We start from the raw sequence: 20,475 nt of genomic DNA on the forward strand, positions 1-20,475 counted from the left end.
ATGTTTTTTCCAGTAGTCATGTATGCATGTGAGAGCTGGACCCTAAAGAAGACTGAGAGACAAAGAATTGATGTTTTTAAATTGTGGTGCTGGAGAAGACTCTTGAGAGTCCCTTCAACTGCAAGGAAATCAAACCAGTTAATCTGAAAGAAAATCAACTTTGAATATTCATTGGAAGGACTGATGCTGAAGCTTCAATACTTTGGCCACCTGATGTGAAAAGCCGATTCATTGAGAAAAACCCTGATGCTGGGAAAGATTGAAGGCAGGAGGAGAAGGGGATGACAGAGGTTGAGATGGTTGGATGGCATCACTGACTTGATGGACATGAGTCTGAGCAAACTCCGGGAGACAGTGAAGGACGGGAAAGCCTGGCGTGCTGTAGTCCATGGGGTTGCAAAGAGTGGGACACTACTTAGTGACTGAACAACAACAATAAAACCTTTATCAGTACGTAGAACATTTATTGTCACTTCATGCCAGTGCCCCATCAATACCCACTCCTACCCAACAGGCAAGCAGTATTCTGATTTCTTTCCACTATAGGTTAGTTTTGCTTGCTGTTCATATAAATGGAGATATAAACACATCCCTTTAGTGTAAGGCGCTTTCATCTTGAGATTCACTCAGTGGTAATTTGTTCCTTTCAATGGCATATCCCATTGCTGGACTCCACCGCAGTTTCATTTATACGTTCTCCCAACTATGGATGCCTGATCTGCTTCCAGTCCTCTCCAAATAAAGCCGCTATGAACAACTCTCTGATGGTTTTCAGTTGCATTTCTCTCATGATTAAAGATGTTGCAATCTTTTCACTTGCTTTTTGCCCATTTGCCTATCTTCTGTTGTAAGTTCAATTCAGTCGCTCAGTTGTGACCCCGTGGACTGCAGCACACCAGGCTTTCCTGCTGCTGCTGCTGCTGCTAAGTCACTTCAGTCGTGTCTGACTCTGTGTGACGCCATGGACGGCAGCCCACCAGGCTCCCCCGTCCCTGGGATTCTCCAGGCAAGAACACTGGAGTGGGTTGCCATTTCCTTCTCCAATACCCTGTCCAGCACCAACTCCCCCAGCTTGCTCAAACTTTCTGTTGTAAAGTAGACCTATCTTTGATTTTTTTCTCTCAAAGAGAGGAATCTTGGACCTCCCTCATGGTCCAATGGTTAAGAATCCGCCTGCCAACACAGGGGGCACTGTTTAGATCGCTGGTCCTGGAAGAGCCCACCTGCTGCAGGGCACCTAAGCCTGCGTGACTGAGCCCGAGTGATGCAAATACAGAAGCCTGTGTGCCTAGAGCCCGTGCCCTGCAAACAAGAGAAGTCACAGCAACGAGAAGCCCGCGCGCCTGGCAAGAGAAAGCCTTGCACAGCCTAAATAAATAAATAAAATTTTAAAAGAAAGGGGTCTTGATACATTTTCTAATGCCCTTATTTAACTTCCCTGGTGGCTCAGACGGTAAAGAATCCTCCTGCAATGCAGGAGACCTGGGTTCGATCCTGGGGCCAGGAACATCCCCTGGAGAAGAAAATGGCAACCCGCTCCAGTATTCTTGCCTGGAGAATCCCACGGACAGAGGAGCCTGGTGGGCTACAGCCCATGGGGTCATAAGGAATCAGACACGACTGAGCGACTAACACTTAATCTAACTTACACAGATGATCAACCTTCCCGTGAATATTCTTTTTCCGGGACTGCTGTAATAAGGTGTCACAAGCTGGGTGTCTGAAAACAACAGAAATTCATTCTCTTACAGTTCTGAAGGCCAGAAGTCAAGGTGTCTGCAGGGCTGAGCTCCCTCGAAAACTCGGGGTGGAATCTTTCCTTGCCTCTTCCAGCTTCTGCTGGTGGCCGGCAGTGTTTGGCTTGCAGCTGCAGCCCTCCATCTCTGCCTCTGTCTTCACATGGCTTTCTCCCCTGTGAGTCTGTCTTCACATCGTCTTCCCTCTTCTCATAAAGACACCGGTTTTATTGGGTTCAGGTCCACCCTACTTCGGTATGAACTCAAGTAATTACATCTGCACTGACCCTATTTCCAAATACGGTCACATTCTGAAGTACTGGGGATTAGGACCTTGACATATCTTTCGGGGGAACACCACTTAACCCATAATATTATCGATACGGTGATCTGCACACCCGCCCACCCCCAATTATGTGTAGGCACTAGCTGTCTTCAAAATTGGGCTGCATTCTCAAAGTGGCATATTTTTCTCTGCACCAACTCTGGGGCAGACGCTGGGCAGGAGGTGGCATTGTCATCGCGGTGTTACCCGTAAGGAGTTTGATTCCATCCACAGCTCAGACGGGTCGAGGAACTTGCTCAAAGTTAGCGGAGGAATTGGTGCTCAGAATCCTGACTCCAAAAAATGTCCGGCCACGTTCACGGCTTCCCCTAGGCGTTTCCTCAAGGGGCCTCGAGGTGGCGCCGTAGAGCAAACGGTGGATTCTAACACCGCGGCTTTTAAAACGCCTTCTTCCTGGGCGCACCTCAGACCTGAACATGAATCACCGGGGAATCTTGCAACTCTTGATTCAGTTGGTCCGAGGAGGGGGCCAGGAACTGATTCTTTTAACATGCACCCAGAGGATGCCGATAGGCGAGGGCTGAAGGATCGATGCCTATCTGAGCAATTGTACAGGGCAGCTTAGGGAACTCAATAATGTTAATAATCGTTACGGAAACAACTCTTCTCACACGATCTTTCAGTGCCCAGCTCTCTGCACTTACTTTTAAGGGTACGTTCTCTCCTTCAGTGCTCATGGTAGCTCTGTAAAATCGTCCCACGGGAACGAAACAGGAAGCGGATGCCAGTCTGCACATCAGTCCCCTCTTTACTACCAGACAGACCCGATCCACGGGGAGACTCAGCGCAGGAGCCGAGGGAAACGAGATGGGCGCTCTGGAGGCTGGTGGCAAGGCCACAGCGTTTGGGGGTGGCGGTGGGCGGAGAGACTTAGGCATCTAGAAGTGTAGGGAGAACCAGATCAAGGTCAGCCAAGGAAATCTGGGGTCAACGACTGCCCCTCTCCCAACTAAAGCTCACTGCAGGAATCCTTCCTACTTTACTGTCTCTTCCTGTGCCTCTCTTTCTTCTATCTAACCATCCTCTGCCTATCGATCTAGTATCTATCTTACTGAGTCTCTCTCTCCATCCCCCTCAGTCCTTCTCTGTAGTTCTGTTTTAGTCTTTCTCTGAGGTTTCCCAAAGGGCTGGATCCTTCTTCCCCACTCTTGAAATCTGTGTCTGATTTTAGATCACTTCTAACCTCTTTTATCCCCCCCCCCCCTTTTTTAAAGATTTCTCTTTCTCTCTTTTTTGATATGGACCATTTTGTTATTCAGTCACTCAGTTGCGTCCGACTCTTTGTGAGCCCGTGGACGGCAGCAGGCCAGGCTTCCCTGTCCTTCACCATCTCCAAGGGCTTCCTCAGACTCATGTCCATTGAATTGGTGATGCCATCCAACCATCTCATCCTCAAAAGTCTTTATTGAATTCGTTACACTATTGCTTCTGTTTTATGTTTTAGATTTTTTGGCCCTCAGGCATGTGGGATCTTAAGCTCCCTGACCAGGGATGGAACCCACACCCCTGCATTGGAAGGCGAAGTCTTAGCCACTGGACCACCAGGGAAGTCCCAGCCTCTCTTTCTTTAAAGATCTCAGTCTCTCCCGCCTCCTCTCTTTCTCCCCTCATCCCTCTGCACCCCTCCCATCATCACTCATTCTCATCCCTTGTTTGGCTCTATGTCCCTCTGTTTGCTTTTGTTGGCCCAAGTGAGTTGTGGTTTTGGGCACAAGCTCAGGACTCCCACTCCTTGGGTCACATCCTAGCTCTGCCACGTACCAGCTGCAGAAATGGAGCCAGATTTACCCAATCTCATTGCCCCTCAGCCTCATGATTTGTTGAGAGCCTCCCTCCAGAGAGGCTGCCGTCAGAACCGGAGAGACGAGGCTCACAACGCATGTGGCGAGGTGTCTGGCACTCAGTAAATGGAAGCTGTCATCATCAGCGTCATTATTATTATTACTAATACAAGGTAACCCACTGCCAGCCTCTCTGGGGCCAACAATTAGGTGCTTATCTGGTGTGTGGAATGCATGAGGAAGATCCTCCCACCACCAAAATTGGTGCCACGCCCTGACCTGGGTTTCTAGCCTGGATCTGGCACCCCCAAGAGCGAGGGCACCGGGCGGAGGACACACCAGCTTTCTGTGGACACACCCGATGACACTTTTTTCGCCCTTCGTCTCGGCTTCTCTGATGTCCCAAGCCAACCCCATGCCCTTGGTGTGTGTGCTGGGAGGGATGAAGCAGGGAGCCGCCATGTCAGGTTAGATTCAGAGACTCATGTAACGAGTGAGGGATATAGAGCGGTATCAGAAGGTGGCCACGGAGTAGAAACAGCACACACAGCTCCCACAGTCTTGCAGGAGAGGCTCAGCGCCTCCCTGGGCAAGATGCCGCTCGATCATTTGACGAGTTCATTTCTTTCTTTCTTTTACTGCCTTTAGACCTTAGGTCAGAGGTTGAATATCATACACACATGATTATTAACATTATCATCGCTGGTTTACACGGAATCCCTCTTTTATCTGTCTCCTCTCCCTCCCTCCTTCCATCCTTCTTTCTCTGTCTTCTCTCCTTCCCTCTTCCTTCCTTCCTCCTTCAGCCTCACAAACCATGTCATGTAGCTCTTATATGTATTTTTAACTGATGTCACTGGCGTTGGATTACACCTCTCCCTCGCTTCCTAGTCGCTTTTCAAACAAGCACTGTGTTTCTAAGACCCGATCACGCTTTTTGTGTTCCTGCGTCTGCCTCATCGCAGGAACTCCACGGAGGGTGTCCCCACGTTCACCCAAGAGTCTCCCTGGAAGCGGACACACCATGGCTGCCAACTCCGAGACACCACAAAGAACACTGCGGGGCACATCCTCATACGTGTCCCCTTGTGGGTGTGTAAGAATTTCTTTGGGATGGATACCCATGATAGAAATGGCTGAATCATGGGGTGTGGGTATGCTTAATTTGATGAAATAGTGCCAGAATCCTTCCTCAGAGAATTGAAACCACCACACGTACCCAAGCCGCGCCTGAATATTCTAATGTCTATACATCCCTAGCAATACTTCGCACTACGCATCCTCCTAATTTTCTCCACCCTCATGGGCGTAAAGTAGTATCTTGTTTCAGTTTACATTTCTATGATACCTAATGAGTTTGAACATCCCCTTATTTGCATAGCTTTTTTGCAAATTGCCTATTCAAGTCCTTTACCTATTTTCCCTTAAGGGTGTCCATCTTATTGCTTATCAATTCACAGGTTGTTCTCCTTGTTGTTCAGTCGACAGGGCAAGTCGTGTCCAACTCTGCAACCTCATGGACTGCAGCATGCCAGGCTTCTCTGTCCCTCACTGTCCATTGATTCAATGACGCCATCCAACCATCTCGTCCTCTGTCACCCCCTTCTCCTCCCGTCTTCAATTTTTCCCAGCATCAGGGTCTTTTCCAATGAGTCGGCTCTTCGCATCAGGTGGCCAAAGTATTGGAGCTTCAGCTTCAGCATCAGTCCTTCCAATGAATATTCAGGACTGATTTCCTTTAGGATGGACTGGTGGATTTCCTGGCAATCCAAGGGATGCTCAAGAGTCTTCCCCAGCACCACAATTTGAAAGCATCGTTTCTTCAGTGCTCAGCCTATTATAGGCATTGGTCTCTTTTCCATCTTTTCCCCTGGTTCATGTTTGATTTTACAAATAAGTTCTCCCATTCTGACAAATGCCCATCAAAGGTCTGTTTTACCCTCCTTTAAACCCAAATTCTTAATTTTGTCATAATCAATCTAACCAATGTTTTGTTCTAATATCTTTGCTTTTAAAGTCTTAAGAAGTTATTCCTTGTCCCAGAGAGTCAAAGATATTCTCCTTGATTTTTTTCTACTGACTTTATAATGATATCTTTTCCATTATGGTCCCTAATACTTCTAGACATCACTTTCTTGTGTGGCGTCAGATAGAAATCTGGGTTTATTTTCCTCCTCATAGTGAGCCAGTTTTCTTAATACCATTAATTAAGTGTACCGTATTTCCCCTATTAATAAACAGGGTTAAATAAAACTATTAAACTCCCTATTAAAATTTCCCCTATTAATTTGAGTTGCTACTTTACCGTATTTTATATATAGTATATAATATTACATTGAGTTCCCATGAGTTCTTTCTGAGCTCCTTCTCTGTGTCATTGACCCATTTATCTGTTCTTTCACTAATGCCTCACTTAAAAAATACATTCCTTTTGTTTTGCAGTATGTCTAGTAGGGCAAGAAGCTTATTTCTTGCACCACCATAACTCTATTCTCACCGCTTACATCACCGTGCAGGAAACACACTGATCCTCTCCACCCTTCATGGGAACTGTTTACTGACGCCTGCCCCATCCTGGCCTCCCCGTCGGAAAAGACACATCCTTACTCAGGAAGAGAAAGTCGAACCTGCCAAGAAAAATCTGCGCAACATCTTTACTGGCTTTTAGTTCCTGGAAACTTTTCTCCCCACCATCTCCTCCGTATCAGCATACTAAAAACCAACTCCAGTAGCTCAGACACTTGAGGTTTATTAAAAGATACATTTATTTACTTGTTTCGTTTTTGGCTGTGCTCGGTCTTCGTTGCTGCTCCTGGGGTTTCTCTAGGTGCGGCAAGTGCTGGCTACTGTGCAGCTGTGGCGCACAGGCTTCTCCCCACGGTGCCTTCTCGTTGCAGAGCACAGGGGTCTAGGCGGGCAGGCTCAGCAGTTGCAGTGCTCCGGCTCAGTTGCCCCGCGGCACGTGGGATCTTCCCAGACCAGTGATCGAACCGGTGGCCCTTGCATTCCAAGGCGGATTGTTAACCACTGGACCCTCAGGGAAGCCCCGACACTTAAGGTTTTATTCTCTCTGTTTCAAGCCCAGATGTTGGAAGTCCATGCCTGAAGCAGATACTTAAGCGAGTCACCAAGAATGCAGGATTCCTCTTGCTTCTTGCGACCCAATCTTTATCCTGTGATTTTTATCCTCATAGTGGAGGGTCTGCCTCCGGGCACCTACATGCCAAGTGGGAAGAGGGGGAAAGTCCAAACATGATGCTCTCCCTTTTATCAGCAAAACAAAAACTTCCCGGGAAAATCCAGCTGCTAGTTTTCAGCTGCTGTCTTACCCCTTAAAACTGGATCATGTGGCCACCCAGAGGTAGGGTGAACGTCTTTACTTAAGTCACGTGCCACGCCATGGAAACAGAGGGTCTCAGGTGGTGATGCGGTGCAGAGAATGACAGCCACCTCTTTGACTTCTGTCTTCTGGCCCACACACTTCCCCTCTGATCTCCTGCTGACCCTGGAGTCTAAATCCATCCAGGACATCTCTGGGTTCCACCATCAGCAGAAAGAAGAATGCGGATGGGGTGGGTGGAGAATCAAAGCACATGGCTTCTCCTAAACTCTTTTCACCATAGTTTTTTTTTTTTTTTTTTGCAATTTTAGGGGCGTAATATTTATTTATTTGGGTGCACCGGGTCTTAGTTGCTGCATGTGGATTTATTTCCCTGACCAGGGATGTGGGGAGGACTGAGTCTTAGCCACTGGACCAACAGGCAAGTCCAATAGATGTTACATCAGGAAAAAGGTAAGCTGTTTAAAACTGTTGAAGAACCTAGAAACTACTCCAATACTTATCCAAAGTAAAAATGAGTAAGTAAGTTGAAGCACGTTTACATAATAACATACAGGGCAACGGTGAGAAGGAAACGTTCACATCTATAGACAAAAATCTGGGTGAACTGAGAGCAAATACAATATTGAAGTCTGGATTCTGAAGACCAAAACTCCTGTCCCCAGATGGGTCTGTTTCCTCCACCGCCACACCCTGCAGCCTTCTCAAGGGCACTGCCCCGTGGGTTGCTGCTGAAGGTGGGGTGATGGACTGCTTGGCCCGTATTAGGTGGCCCCACCTCCTTAACCATAGCTGATTGGATCCAGAGTCAGCACCTGACCCACGAGCAGCCAATCAGATTTTTTCCTCTCTGTTGACTGTGAACTAAGACAACCCAATCACTGGAGCCAGTTGTCCCAGAAGTGATGAGAAAACAGAGGCCCCTTGCAGAAAATGAGAAGAGACCATGAAAGCAAGATTGCATGGGGAAAGAGTGAGCCGTCCTAGAGGCAACTATCTGTCCCATCGTTTTCCAACTGCAAGTCACGGACAGTCTGTTGATAACGCACCTCCCTTTTTAACTTTGGCCCATAAGCAGCTCTGTTTTGTTTTCCATCAATATCTGGAATGATCTGCTTAGCGTTGTCACCAGCCGGCTTTAAAACCTCTAGTGGCTTCCCGACCTTTTAGGGAAACAAACAAACCATCTTCCAGGTATACTGGCCTTCATTGCGTTCTCAGAAATACCCATTCTATCACCATCTTGCAGCCCAAGCACTTAACCTTTTATCTGGAATTCCAGGTCCCAGACATTCTCGGGGCTGGTCACTTTTCATCTCACACGCTGTTGTTAAGTCGCTAAGTTGTGTCTGACTCTTTGGGACCCCATGGACTGTAGCCCACCAGCCTCCTTGGTCCATGGGATTTTCCAGGTAAGAATACTGGAGTGGGCTGCCATTTCCTTCTCCAGGAGATCTTCCCAACACAGGGATAGAACCTGCGTCTCCTGCGTTAGCAGACAGATTCTTTACCATTGAGCCACCAGAGAAACCCTTCATCTTGCAGGTCTCAGCTCAAATACCTCCTCCTCTGAGAGGCTCTTTACATTAGTTTCCTATTGCTGATGTAACGAATGATCACAAACTTAGTAGTACACAACAGAAATTACTGTCTTACAGTTCTGGAAGTCAGATGTTCAGTGTTGTCTCACTGGGCTAAAATCAAGGCACTGGCAGACAGGACTGAATTCCTTTGGGGAGCTCTCAGGGAGAATCCGTTTTGGAGCCTTTTTCATTATCTGCATTCCTAGGCTCATGACCCCTTCCTTCATCTTCAAAGCCATCAGCAGCCATGAAATTAAAAAACGCTTACTCCTTGGAAGGAAAAAGTTATGACCAACCTAGATAGCATATTAAAAAGCAGAGAGATTACTTTGCCAACAAAGGTCCGTCTAGTCAAGGCTATGGTTTTTCCAGTGGTCATGTATGGATTTGAGAGTTGGACTATAAAGAAAGCTGAGCACAGAAGAATTGATGCTGTTGAACTGTGGTGTTGGAGAAGACTCTTGAGAGTCCCTTGGACTGCAAGGAGATCCAACCAGTCCATCCTAAAAGAGATCAGTCCTGGGTGTTCATTGGAAGGACTGATGTTGAAGCTGAAGCTCCAATACTTTGGCCACCTGATGCAAAGAGCTGACTCATTTGAAAAGACCCTGATGCTGGGAAAGATTGAGGGCAGGAGGAGAAGGGGACAACAGAGGATGAGATGGTTGGATGGCATCACCGACGCGATGGACATAGGTTTGGGTGAACTCTGGGAGTTGGTGATGGACATGGAGGCCTGGCGTGCTGAGGTTCATGGGGTTGCAAACAGTCGGACACGACTGAGTGACTGAACTGAACTGATTCCTAGGCTCATGGCCCCTTCCTTCATCTTCAAAGCCATCAGCATAGCATCGTCCAGTCTCTCTCTCATTTTGACTCCCTACCCTGCTTCCTTCTTATAAGGGCCCTTTGGATTGTATTGGCCTCTCCCTCTCAAAATCCTTAATTTAGTCACAGCTGCAACATCCTTTGCCATGTAAAGTCATGGGACTCCCCTGGTGGCTCAGACAGTAAAGAACCTGCCCCCAATGTGGGAGACCTGGGTTCGATTTCTGGGTCAGGAAGAACCCCTGAAGAAGGAAATGGCAACACACTCCAGTATCCTTGCCTGGAGAATCTCATGGACAGAGGAGCCTGGTATGCTGCAGTCCATGGGGTTGCAAAGAGTTGAACACGACTGAGCAACTAACACACGCACGAAGTCACATATTCACAGATTCCCAGGATTAGGATGTGGACACCTTGGGACGAGGGTGGGGGTGGCTACTGCTCCCCCACACCCTTCAGACCATCGGGTATAAACATGCCCCTCCCCCAACATTCCTTTTCTTCCCCCATGCTCTGTTCTCCTTTTATTCATATCACTTACACACTTATTAGAGTATAAAATGTGTCTATCTTTTCTGTTCTGCCTGCTGTAGTATCCCCAGCATGTGGACCCATTCCTGGCAGGAAATCATCAGTTGATCAGCATTTGTGAATAAACTGAAAAGCTGATCAAAGGAATCTCTGTTTCCTGCAGTCGCGAAGATGACCCAACAGAGCAAACAGCAGTGCAGAGGGGCCAGTGACCTGCTCCTGGCCACCCGGCCTTTCAAGGAAGACTGTACACACGGAGCCCGCTTCTCAGGTGCTTTATTTCTGGGATCAAATCTGGGTCACAGCTGCAGAGAAGGTGGACTCTGGACCTGAGGAAGGAAGCACTGGGGAGACTGAGGTGCAGCCTTCGCCCTGGGTGTTATGGGGACTGTCTTCAGGATCCGACCAGAAGGACTGGTCTCTCCACTGCCCGGGGAGGGGGATCTTGACTCCAGGTGGAGGGCGGCGCTGGAGAGATGAGCAACCTCAACATTTTAGGGAAGGAACTGGGGTCTGGAAGGAGTGTCAGGGTCCCTGCACAGGCGGGGACTTGTGGGGGGATCAGGGGGACGAGGGGAGTCCAGAATGCTGGATCCAGGAGTGAATCACGAATTGCACTTGATAGTGTCCTGGATCCACTTGGTGAAGCGACAGAGGTTGGTGTAGACGCCAGGTCTGTTGGGCTGGGCGCAGGGGAAGTCTCCCCAGGACACGAGGCCCTGCAGGGAGCCATTGCAGACCACGGGGCCCCCAGAATCACCCTGTGGAGGAGAGAGGGAGGCGGGGAGGTAGAGGGTGGGGGCCACACAGATGAGGAAGACACCAGAGGGCGAGACACAGGTAAAGAGACATACGGAGAGCATACTACTCTTTCACGCCAAGTCCACCCTTCAGAAACCCCCTTTGTCCCTCTCTGGGCTTCCCAGGTGGCTCAGATGGTATAGAATCTGACTGCAATGCAGGAGACCTGGGTTTGATTACCTGGATCAGGAAGACCCCCTGGAGAAGGGAATGGCTACCCACTCCAGTATTCTTGCCTGGAGAACCCCATGGACAGAGGAGGCTGGTGGGCTACAGTCCATGGGGTTGCAAGGAGTCGGACACGACTGAGTGACTAACACGCGCTGACCCTTTGTCCCTCTCTACCCAAAGCCTCTCTTTTCTGTCTGTCTCCCTCGTGGCCTGTCTTTCCTTCTATTTCTTTCTCCCTCTTCCCTCCAACTGAGTTTCTCCTCCTGGACACGCCTTCCTTTCCCTTCCTCACTCTTTACCCATCCTTGACATCAATCCGCCTTGTACCTATACCTCACTTTTGCAGAGGAGCAGCCGTCAACCCCTGGGTGAAGCTTTTTCAGCCTGGCACTGCTAACATTCTGCAGGCTCGCTCAGTCATGTAGTCGTGTCTGACTCTTTGCAATCCCATGGACTGTGGCCCGCCAGGCTCCTCTGTCCATGAGATTCTCCCGGCAAGAATACTGGAGTGGGTTGTTATTTCCTCCTCCAAGGGAGCTTCCTGACTCAGGGATGGAACCTGTGCCCCCGGTGGCTTTTGCACTGGCAAGTGGATTCTTTACCACTGAGCCACCTGGGAAACTTACTGGGACCACAGTTCTTCACTGTGGGCGGCTGTCCTGTGCATTGTTAGGCCTTTAGCAGCAGCCCTCCAGCCACTACACACCAGGTGCTCCCTCCCTCCCCAGACACATTGAGACGACCAAAAACATCTTCAGTCATTGTCACATGTCCCCCGAGGGTTCAGAATTGAGGATCGCTCTCGAGGACTAATTTGGGTTGCCTGTGCTTAATTCCCTTAGCTCCCTGTAATTACCCTTCCTATAATAATACTCTGCATTTTTCCTGTCACTTCTTGTTTATGTTTATGCAAAATCCCTCCGACCTGGCTTCTTCTCATATTATAATGCAGATGCTGTTTTCCAGGCAAAAAAAGTTCTGCTGCCCCAATTGCTAAATTTCCACTTTATTGTGGTTTAATTTCTCTCCTTTTTTGTTCGCTGTTGTTTAATATCCCTGCAGAGTTCCTTTCGCTCGGCAGTGAGTTAACTGCTCTGAGCCTTGGCTCCTTGTCTGTAGAACAGAGTTAATAATAATGGTTAAATGGGTTAATTGAGCTGATGCTTCTGAACCACTTAAAAAGAGTGTCTGGCAATTAATTAGCTCCTATTATTATTATAGTATTAGTATGATTGTTATTACTTCTTGCTTTTAGTGTCCACGCCCAGACCGCATTCGGGTATGAAAAAGCCACTTGAGGTTTAGGAAAAAAAAAAAAACCAAGGTACTACCCTTGGCTACAGAAAGGCTACGCATTTTACGATGTTGACATCTGGATGCTGAGTGAAGTAAGACAGACAGAGAAGGAGAAACATCTCTTTTATGTGGAATCTAAAAAGAAATGATACACATGATCTTATTTACAAAGCAGAAAGAGACTCACAGGCTTAGAGAACAATTTACGCGTGCCAAGGGGAACGGATAGTTAGGGAGTTCGGGATGGACATGTACATGCTGCTCTAGTTCAAATGGATAACCAATAAGGACCTATTGTAGAGAATGCGGAACTCAATGTCATGTGGTAGCCTGGATGGGAGGGGAGTTTGGGGGGAGAACGGATACATGTATGTGTGTGACTGGGTCCCTTTGCTGTTCGCCTGAAACTGTCACAACATTGTTAATTGGCTCCACCCCAATACAAAATTTAAAGCTTTTTTTTTTTTTAAGATTTTGGTATCTGAATCAGATGTGCTTTCTTCTCATAAAAACCCCTCCATCCAGATGTGTGTGCTTCCAGTGTTAACTGGGAATAGAGATTAAGCTGGTGGACCTGGAAAGGTTTTGCATTTGTTACATTTGTAAGATTTTTGGGGTAGGGGAGCTTTCCCCAGACATCAGAATGGGTCTGGAGTGCTGTCTGAGCCCACAGCTTACTAAACACCAGTATTACTAAACATACATCCTGCCAGCAGAGAGCTTGTTAATTTACATTCCTTTAGAGGGAGAAAGGTTCCTTTGGAAGGAGGGGATGTTTCCCAGGTAGCGCTAGTGGTAAAAAACCCACCTGCCAAATGCAGGAGACAAAAGAGATCCAGGTTTGATCCCTGGGTTGGGAAGATACCCTGGAGAAGGAAATGGCAAGCCACTCCATTATTCTCGGCCTGGAGAGTCCCATGGACAGAGAAGCCTGGCGGGCTACAATCCATGTGATCACAAAGAGTCAGACTAGACTGAAGCAACTTAGCACGCATCCAGACCTGACTACAGGGAAGGGCCCTGAGCTGTAACATTAATTTCTGTCATCCTCAACAAATAAAGCGGCCATGAGAACATAAAGAAGCTGTGTCCTGAGAATCAAGAAGTATTTGCTGAACACTGGGTTCCACTCATCCTTCCACTCTCAACCTCTGTCCCCTAAACATGCTGGCTCTTTTTTTTAATTCTTTCAATCAGCAGAACTCCTTCCTGCCTCAGGGCCTTTGCACATGCTTTTCTTGCTCTTAACTTCTGCAAGGCTGGCTCCTGTGTGTCAATCTCTGCTCAGATGTCACCTCTTCAAGGTCCTTCCAACCACCCTTCCGTATGTTGCTCCCCCATCACTTGCTACCATAAAACTACATTTTATTTTCTTCATGGTCCTTACCACTTTCTGAAATTACACTGTTTATGCAGTTTCTTGACCATAGGATTTTTTTAAAATTTATTTACTACACCAATAACTTTGTGATCAATCTTGTCTATTAAATACTGCCTTTAAAAAAATACCCCTAGTTCCTGTTTTCCTTTTTTGAGATGTTTTACGAGCATTTGTCAGAAAACATTCCTACTACAGATTTTGTGGGGATAAGATTCTTAAGACTACACTTGCCTGAAAAGTGCCAAAATAAATAAGACAAACCTGTGATGTTTATCAGGGCTTCCCTGGTGGCTCAGACGGTAAAGAATCTGCCTGCCATGCAGTGACCTGGGTTCGATCCCTGAGTGGGGAAGATCCCCTGGAGGAAGTTGTGGCAACCCACTCTGGGATTCTTGTCTGGGAAATCCCATGGACAGAGAAGCCTGGTGGGCTACAGTCCATGGGGTTGAGAAGAGTCAGACACGACTGAGCAACTGAACACATGTGATGTACGTGGTATGAAGGGTGGCCCCTTAGATGTGGGATCTTTTTTCAGGGCACACCCTCCCTGTCCATATAACACAGGCTTGATCTCTCCCTTGAGATGAGTGCTGTCTGACGCAGTGGCCACTAGCTACACAGTGTTCTTGAGCACTTGAGACACGGCTAGCCCCATCTGAGATATACTGTCAGTGGAAAAGGACACACTGGTGCAAACAACAAAACAAGAAAAAAAAAACAGGAAAAAGAAAAACCATTGAAAAACATCCACACTAGCTTTCAAAGACTTACTATGAGACTCAAAGGATGTAAAACACTTAATTCTTACATATTAATTACATTTTGAAATGGTGGTACTAATGGTGGGATTAAATAGGGTATATTATTACTGCTCGTAGCCCACCAGGCTCCTCTGTCCATGGGATTCTCCAGGCAGGAGTATTGGAGTGGGTTGCCATTTCCTTCTCCAGGGGATTTTCCCCACCCAGGGATCAAACTTTTGTCTCCTCACTGACAGGCGCATTCTTTACCACTGAGCCACCATTATTATTATTATCATCATTATCACTGTTATTATTTGCTGGGTCTTCATCGCAGCAAGTGGGCTTAGTGGTCCCATGGCATGTGAGAGTTTCTTTCCTGAATCAGGGATCAAACCCATGTCCCCTGGAATGAATGGAGAAATCTCCAGCCTTACCTGGCAAGAGTCTCTGCCCGCCTGGTCCCCAGCGCAGAACATGGTGTTATCTATTTGATTTGGATAGGCCTTCTTGCACTGGTCGTCACTCAGCACCGTGATGTTCAGGCACTGGAGGGCTTTGGGGAAGGTAACTGTCGAACAGAGAGACCGCAGAGCGGGGCAGGGGGTGAGTGATGGAGGAAGATGGGCGGGCGGGTGGCAGGGCGGGGCGGGGAGCGGGGGCGGGGCGGGGAGACGAGGGAAAGGCAGAGTGTTCAGAGACGGAGAAGGAGAGAAGGCAGACATAGGTGGGCATCGAGAGAGAGACCCGAACACTCACCCTGGGGACTGCTGGTTGTTCCCCAGCCAGACACCAGGCAGCTGGTCCCAGCAGAGGGACAACGGGAGGCGATGTTGATGGGCCTGACATACGGAGTCTCGCGGATCCTTTTGTTCAGTTTGATGAGCATGAGGTCGTTGGAGTGGCCGGGGTGGGAGTAGCCAGGGTGGGGGATGGATTTGATGCCCTTGAACAGCTGCTGCCCGGACTCATACATGGGTGACAGCGAGTGGTGGCCAAGACGGACTCTGAAAAATCTGAGGAAGGTGGGTGCTGATCATCGCACTGACTCTGATCCCGACCCCCATATGCAATGCCAACTCCCATGCCAAAACTACCCCTAACCCCAATTTCACCCCCATCCTCAAACCCATCCCCGACACCATCTTTGCCTCCAACCTTTGCCTAACCCCGCCCCGGTCACAATGGCAAACTCGTCTCCAGCCTGTCCCCAGCGCCAACTCTAATTCTTTCCCCACAGAAAGTGAAGTGAAAGTTGCTCAGTCATGTCCGACTCTTTTCGACCCCATGGACTGTAGCCCAACATGCTCCCCTGTCCGTGAGATTCTCCAGGCCAGAATACTGGAATGGGTGGCCTTTCCCTTCTTCAGGGGGTCTTCCGAACACAGGGATCAAACCCAGGTCTCCCACATTGCAGGCGGATTCTTTACCAGTTGAGCCACAATGGAAGCCCCCCACAAAAACCATGAACAAATTCATTCTCAACCCCAAATACAGCCATCCTCAATCTCACATCTAACCATGCATGCTAAGTCGATTCAGTTGTGTCCAACTATTTGCAACTTCATGGACTGTAGCCCACCAGGCTCCTCTGTCCATGGGATTCTTCAGACAAGAATACTGGAGTGGGTTGCCATGTCTTCCTCCAGGGGATCTTCCCCACCCAGGGATCAAACCCATGTCTCTTACGTCTCCTTCATTGGCAGGCAGGTTCTTTACCACTAGTACCACCTGGGAAGCCCAATCTAACCGTGTCCAACCTCAAATCTGAACATCTCCAACCCCACCCATAGCTCTAATCCCAACTCCATTTTCAGTCCTACATCTAGTCCCAAGCCCCACCATATCCAAATTCCATTTTTATCTCCACTGCATCCCAATCTTCACCAGAGCCAAATTCCAGAGCTCTAATTCACCAGAGCTCTAATTCCAGAGCCAAACCTAATACTATCTCCATTCCAAAGCATCAGCTCAAACCCAAATTCAACCCATTCTCGACCCCAAACCAGCCCTCACCCAGGCCTAATCCTTTAAAGAAGGCGTGTTCAGTCGTATCCCGCTCTTTGCGGCCCTTTGGACATGACTGTAGCCCTCCAGGCTCCTCTGTCCGTGGGATTCTCCAGGCAAGAATACTGACAGTGGGTTGCCATTTCCTCCTCCAGGGGATTTTCCCTACCCGGGGATCGAACCCACGTCTCCTGTGTCTCCTGCCTTGCATTCGTAAGCATCCAGCGCTTGCATTTCTAGCCTCAAATCCAGCTCATCCCTAACTCCCATCCCCTACCACAACCCACTCCCAGTCTAACGTCATCCCCGACCCACTCTCCTCCCCAGCTCCATTCTAAATCCCACCCCAACTCTGCCACCTCCTGCTCCCTCGACTCCATCCCATCCTCACCAGACCCCCCATGCCCTTCCCCCCGCCCTCCTCTTGGAGCCCCCACTCACTGCTTGCGGCAGTGGGCAGCCGTGAGCAGCCACTGCGGGTCCACCAGCACGGCCCCACAGTAGAGCTTGTTGAATCTCACCAACAGCGCAGCCTGCCACGGCTGGCTGTTCCTCTCGCAGTCGGTCCCATTCACAATGCGGCTGCTGCTCTCATCCGCCCGGGTGTCCTCCGTCGCTCCAGGCCTGAGGTCCGGGGTGCTCCCAGAGGGCCCGAAGGCAGACGGGTCGTCGCAGGAAGCCACATCGTTTCCAAGAACCGGGTCTGGGGGCAGAAAGTGGGCGGGATGGAGCTCGGGGGCGGGGCTTGAACGCCGGGGGCGGGGGCCAGTCGGTGGGTGAGGGGCGGGGCTAGGGCCCTAAGGGGTGGGGCCTAGTTTCCAAAAGTGAGGAAGTCAAGCCCTCTAAAGAGCCGGGTCTGGGCTTGTGTGGGCAGGGCCTGAGATATGGGTGGGGCTTGAAATCGATCTGGGCGAGGCCAAGGCCAGGGTCAAGGGGAGGAGTGATTCTATAAAGAGCCCTGAGTTGGAGGAAGAGGCCGGAGCTGGGTTCTAGGAACTGTGGCCAGGACCGGAGGTAGAACCTGGCCCAAGGAGGTAAACCCAAAGAAGCTGGGGCCTTTCTTGGTGGAGGGGCACAGCCCAAGGACCCCGGAGTGTAGATAAAGTCTGGACCAGGGGTATGGTTGAGGAAAAGAGACAGAGCTAGGAAAAGTGCTCAGACTGGGGCAGGGGGAAGGGGTTCATCAGAGTGGGGCGGTGGAGAGCAGAGTTGTTTTGTGAATTCAAAAACACAAGTGTGCACCCTTCTTCCTCACACAAACCTGCACGAAGGGACCCAGATACCTTATTCCATCACCGGTTCTCCCATCGCGGGTTCATCGCCTGTCTGTGACGGCTGTCACAGACACGCACACACACAGCGACACGAATCATCCCCACACGCAGCTCTGCCTCGTGGTGCAGACGCTCCCCAAGTACATTCACTCGGGGGAGGCTTACACTTCTCCAGTGGGCATGTATGGGTGTGAGAGTCGGACTATAAAGAAAGCTGAGCGCCGAAGAATCGATGCTTTTGAACTGAGGTGTTGGAGAAGACTCTTGAGAGGCCCTTGGACTGCAAGGAGATCCAACCAGTCCATCCTAAAGGAGATCAGTCCTGAATATTCACTGGAGCTGAATATTCATGCTGAAGCTGAAGCTCCAATACATGGGCCACCTGTTGCGAAGAACTGACTTATTGGAATAGATCCTGATGCTGGGAAAGATTGAAGGTGGGAGGAGAAGGGGACGACAGAGGATGAGATGGTTGGATGGTGTCACCGACTTGATGGACATGCAGTCCACAGGATTGCAAAGAGTCGGACACAACTGAGTGACTGAACTGACATGATCTCACTCACCCACACACAGCATCTTAGTGACCTGTATATATATATACCTGTGCACAGACATGTAGAGACTGCCCCTCACTTCTGCACACAGCACGATAGCATAGTGACAAGGTTAGATAGACTCTGTGGACCACGCATGACACAGGGCAAGTCGCCTAGCCTCATTCACTGTCACACAGCCACTGTCTCATGATGACGGCCTCTTCCGCACACTTGGTCTGTTGCAGGAGGGATGGGAACTCCACGCACACCACTGCGTGCTCACTCATACAACCCCTACAAACACGCAGTCATGGGACTTCCCTGGTGGTCCAGTAGTGGCTAAGACTCCAAGCTCCCGATGCAGGGGGCCCAGGTTCGATCCATGGTCAGGGAGCTAGATCCTACAAACACACGGCCACATACAGTCACCCATACATAGAGCCTTAATCAGTCACACAAAGTTGTTGTTGTTCAGTCACTCAATCATGTCTGACTCTCTGCGACCCTATGGGCTGCAGCATGCCAGGCCTCCCTGTCTCTCACCCTCTCCTGAAGTTTGCCCAAGTTCATGTCCATTGCATCAGTGATGCCATCCAGCCATCTCGTCCTCTGTCATCCCCTTCTCCTCCTGCCCTCAATCTTTCCCAGCATCAGTGTCTTTTCCAATGAGTTGGCTCTTCGCATCAGGTGACCAAAATACTGGAGCTTCAGCTTCAGCATCAGTCCTTCCAATGAGTGTTTCAGGGTTGATTTCCCTTAAGATCGATTGGTTTGATCTCCTTGCTGTCAAACCAGTGAGCAATACATGTAGCTCTCACAAAGAGAGCCACCCATAACCACCCATAACCTCGCACCCAGCCACAATCACACAATCACAGATTGCTACGTGAAGGCACCTAGCCACACATTTTCACGGCGCCGAGCACTTTTGTCAGACACAATCCTGTGATGCAGGGACAGAAACCAGCTGGCATCCATACACACAGCCAAACAGCCACACACAGCCAGGCACACAGTAGCACTCACAGCACACACACAGCCACCCACACAATCATTGAGACACACACATCATCTTGGATGCACACACACTCAGTTACACAATCACATGTACAGTCTCAAAGGGTAGTCCCATCTGTCACAGATAGTCACTTGATATGGGAAAAGGCACCACACACACACTTACACTCACACAAACACACACACACGCTCACATACATAGCTGTCCCACCGCCACACAAAATCACAAATGCAGGTTCACAGTCACCCGACCCTGGTGGCCATAACTGGTCACACGGGGTCCCCCTGGATCACAGAGTCCCTGACAGCTCCCTGGCCCTCCTCCCCGCTCCCCAGCACGGTTGGCTTGTGTGCACACACTGAGGTCCTGGTTACCTTTCGCCCCCAGAATCAGGGCTGCGATTAGGGCATGGACCATCCAGGACCAGGGGGCTCCTGCTGCGGCCATGGTCTTTGCACCTGATGGAGGTGGGTGGGGGAGAAGAGGGTGGGCGGGTGATTCTGGGACCACTTATCCCACCCCCATCTCCTTCCACACCCTGTGGCTCAGAGCAGAGAGGGGCCATGAGCACGTGGTCCACCCAGAGTGCTGAGTTGAGGCTAGGGGGAAATTCTAGACTTCGGAGCATCCTCCAGTCTCCGGTCTCCGAGCGAGGATGGACATGGGATGGAGAGAGGACCCGGACGCATCCTTCCCAGACCAGACCCCACGCGGAGCCGTCTCTCCGTCCCTTCGCCCCTCCCCAGGGCTCACCTGCCGCGACCCCCAGGTGGCGGGTGGGGACCCGGCTCCCGGCTCAGCCGCAGACTCTCAGGCCGCCGCCGCCGCCGCCGCCGCCGCCGCCGCCGCGGTCCTGCAGCAGCCACCTCCTCCTCCTCCTCCTCCTCGGCTCCCGGCACCGGCCTGGGTTATAACCACCCAATGATCCCCGGGGCGCATTCCCGGGTAGTGAGGCGCCCTACAGGGCTTTAGCAACCACTCCTCCGGCCTTCCCCCCACCTCCGCCCCCAAAGCATCCCCCCACCCAGTCCCGAAAGCCACTCCCTGCCTCCCTGGCCCCGGGATGGGGAGGGGTCTCCAGAGTTCTGGCCCCGGGGCCTCCC

At 50.0% G+C, this 20,475-nt stretch overlaps 1 protein-coding gene across 1 annotated transcript; it reads right to left on the reverse strand.

Moving 5' to 3' along the window:
• Positions 1 to 10,403: 10,403 nt before the first annotated feature.
• On the reverse strand, positions 10,404 to 20,337 carry KLK5 (kallikrein related peptidase 5). Its single transcript, XM_019978438.2, has 6 exons — positions 20,126 to 20,337; positions 19,747 to 19,830; positions 16,983 to 17,244; positions 15,294 to 15,550; positions 14,972 to 15,105; positions 10,404 to 10,906 (listed from the first exon to the last, which is right to left on the reverse strand). Exons 2-6 carry the CDS (start codon positions 19,817 to 19,819, stop codon positions 10,751 to 10,753), a joined length of 882 nt encoding a protein of 293 aa, XP_019833997.1. The 5' UTR covers positions 19,820 to 19,830; positions 20,126 to 20,337; the 3' UTR covers positions 10,404 to 10,750.
• Between the last annotated feature and the right edge of the window lie 138 nt (positions 20,338 to 20,475).

This window comes from Bos indicus, chromosome 18 (assembly GCF_029378745.1).
Source record: "Bos indicus isolate NIAB-ARS_2022 breed Sahiwal x Tharparkar chromosome 18, NIAB-ARS_B.indTharparkar_mat_pri_1.0, whole genome shotgun sequence".
Classification (NCBI taxonomy): Eukaryota; Metazoa; Chordata; class Mammalia; order Artiodactyla; family Bovidae; genus Bos; species Bos indicus.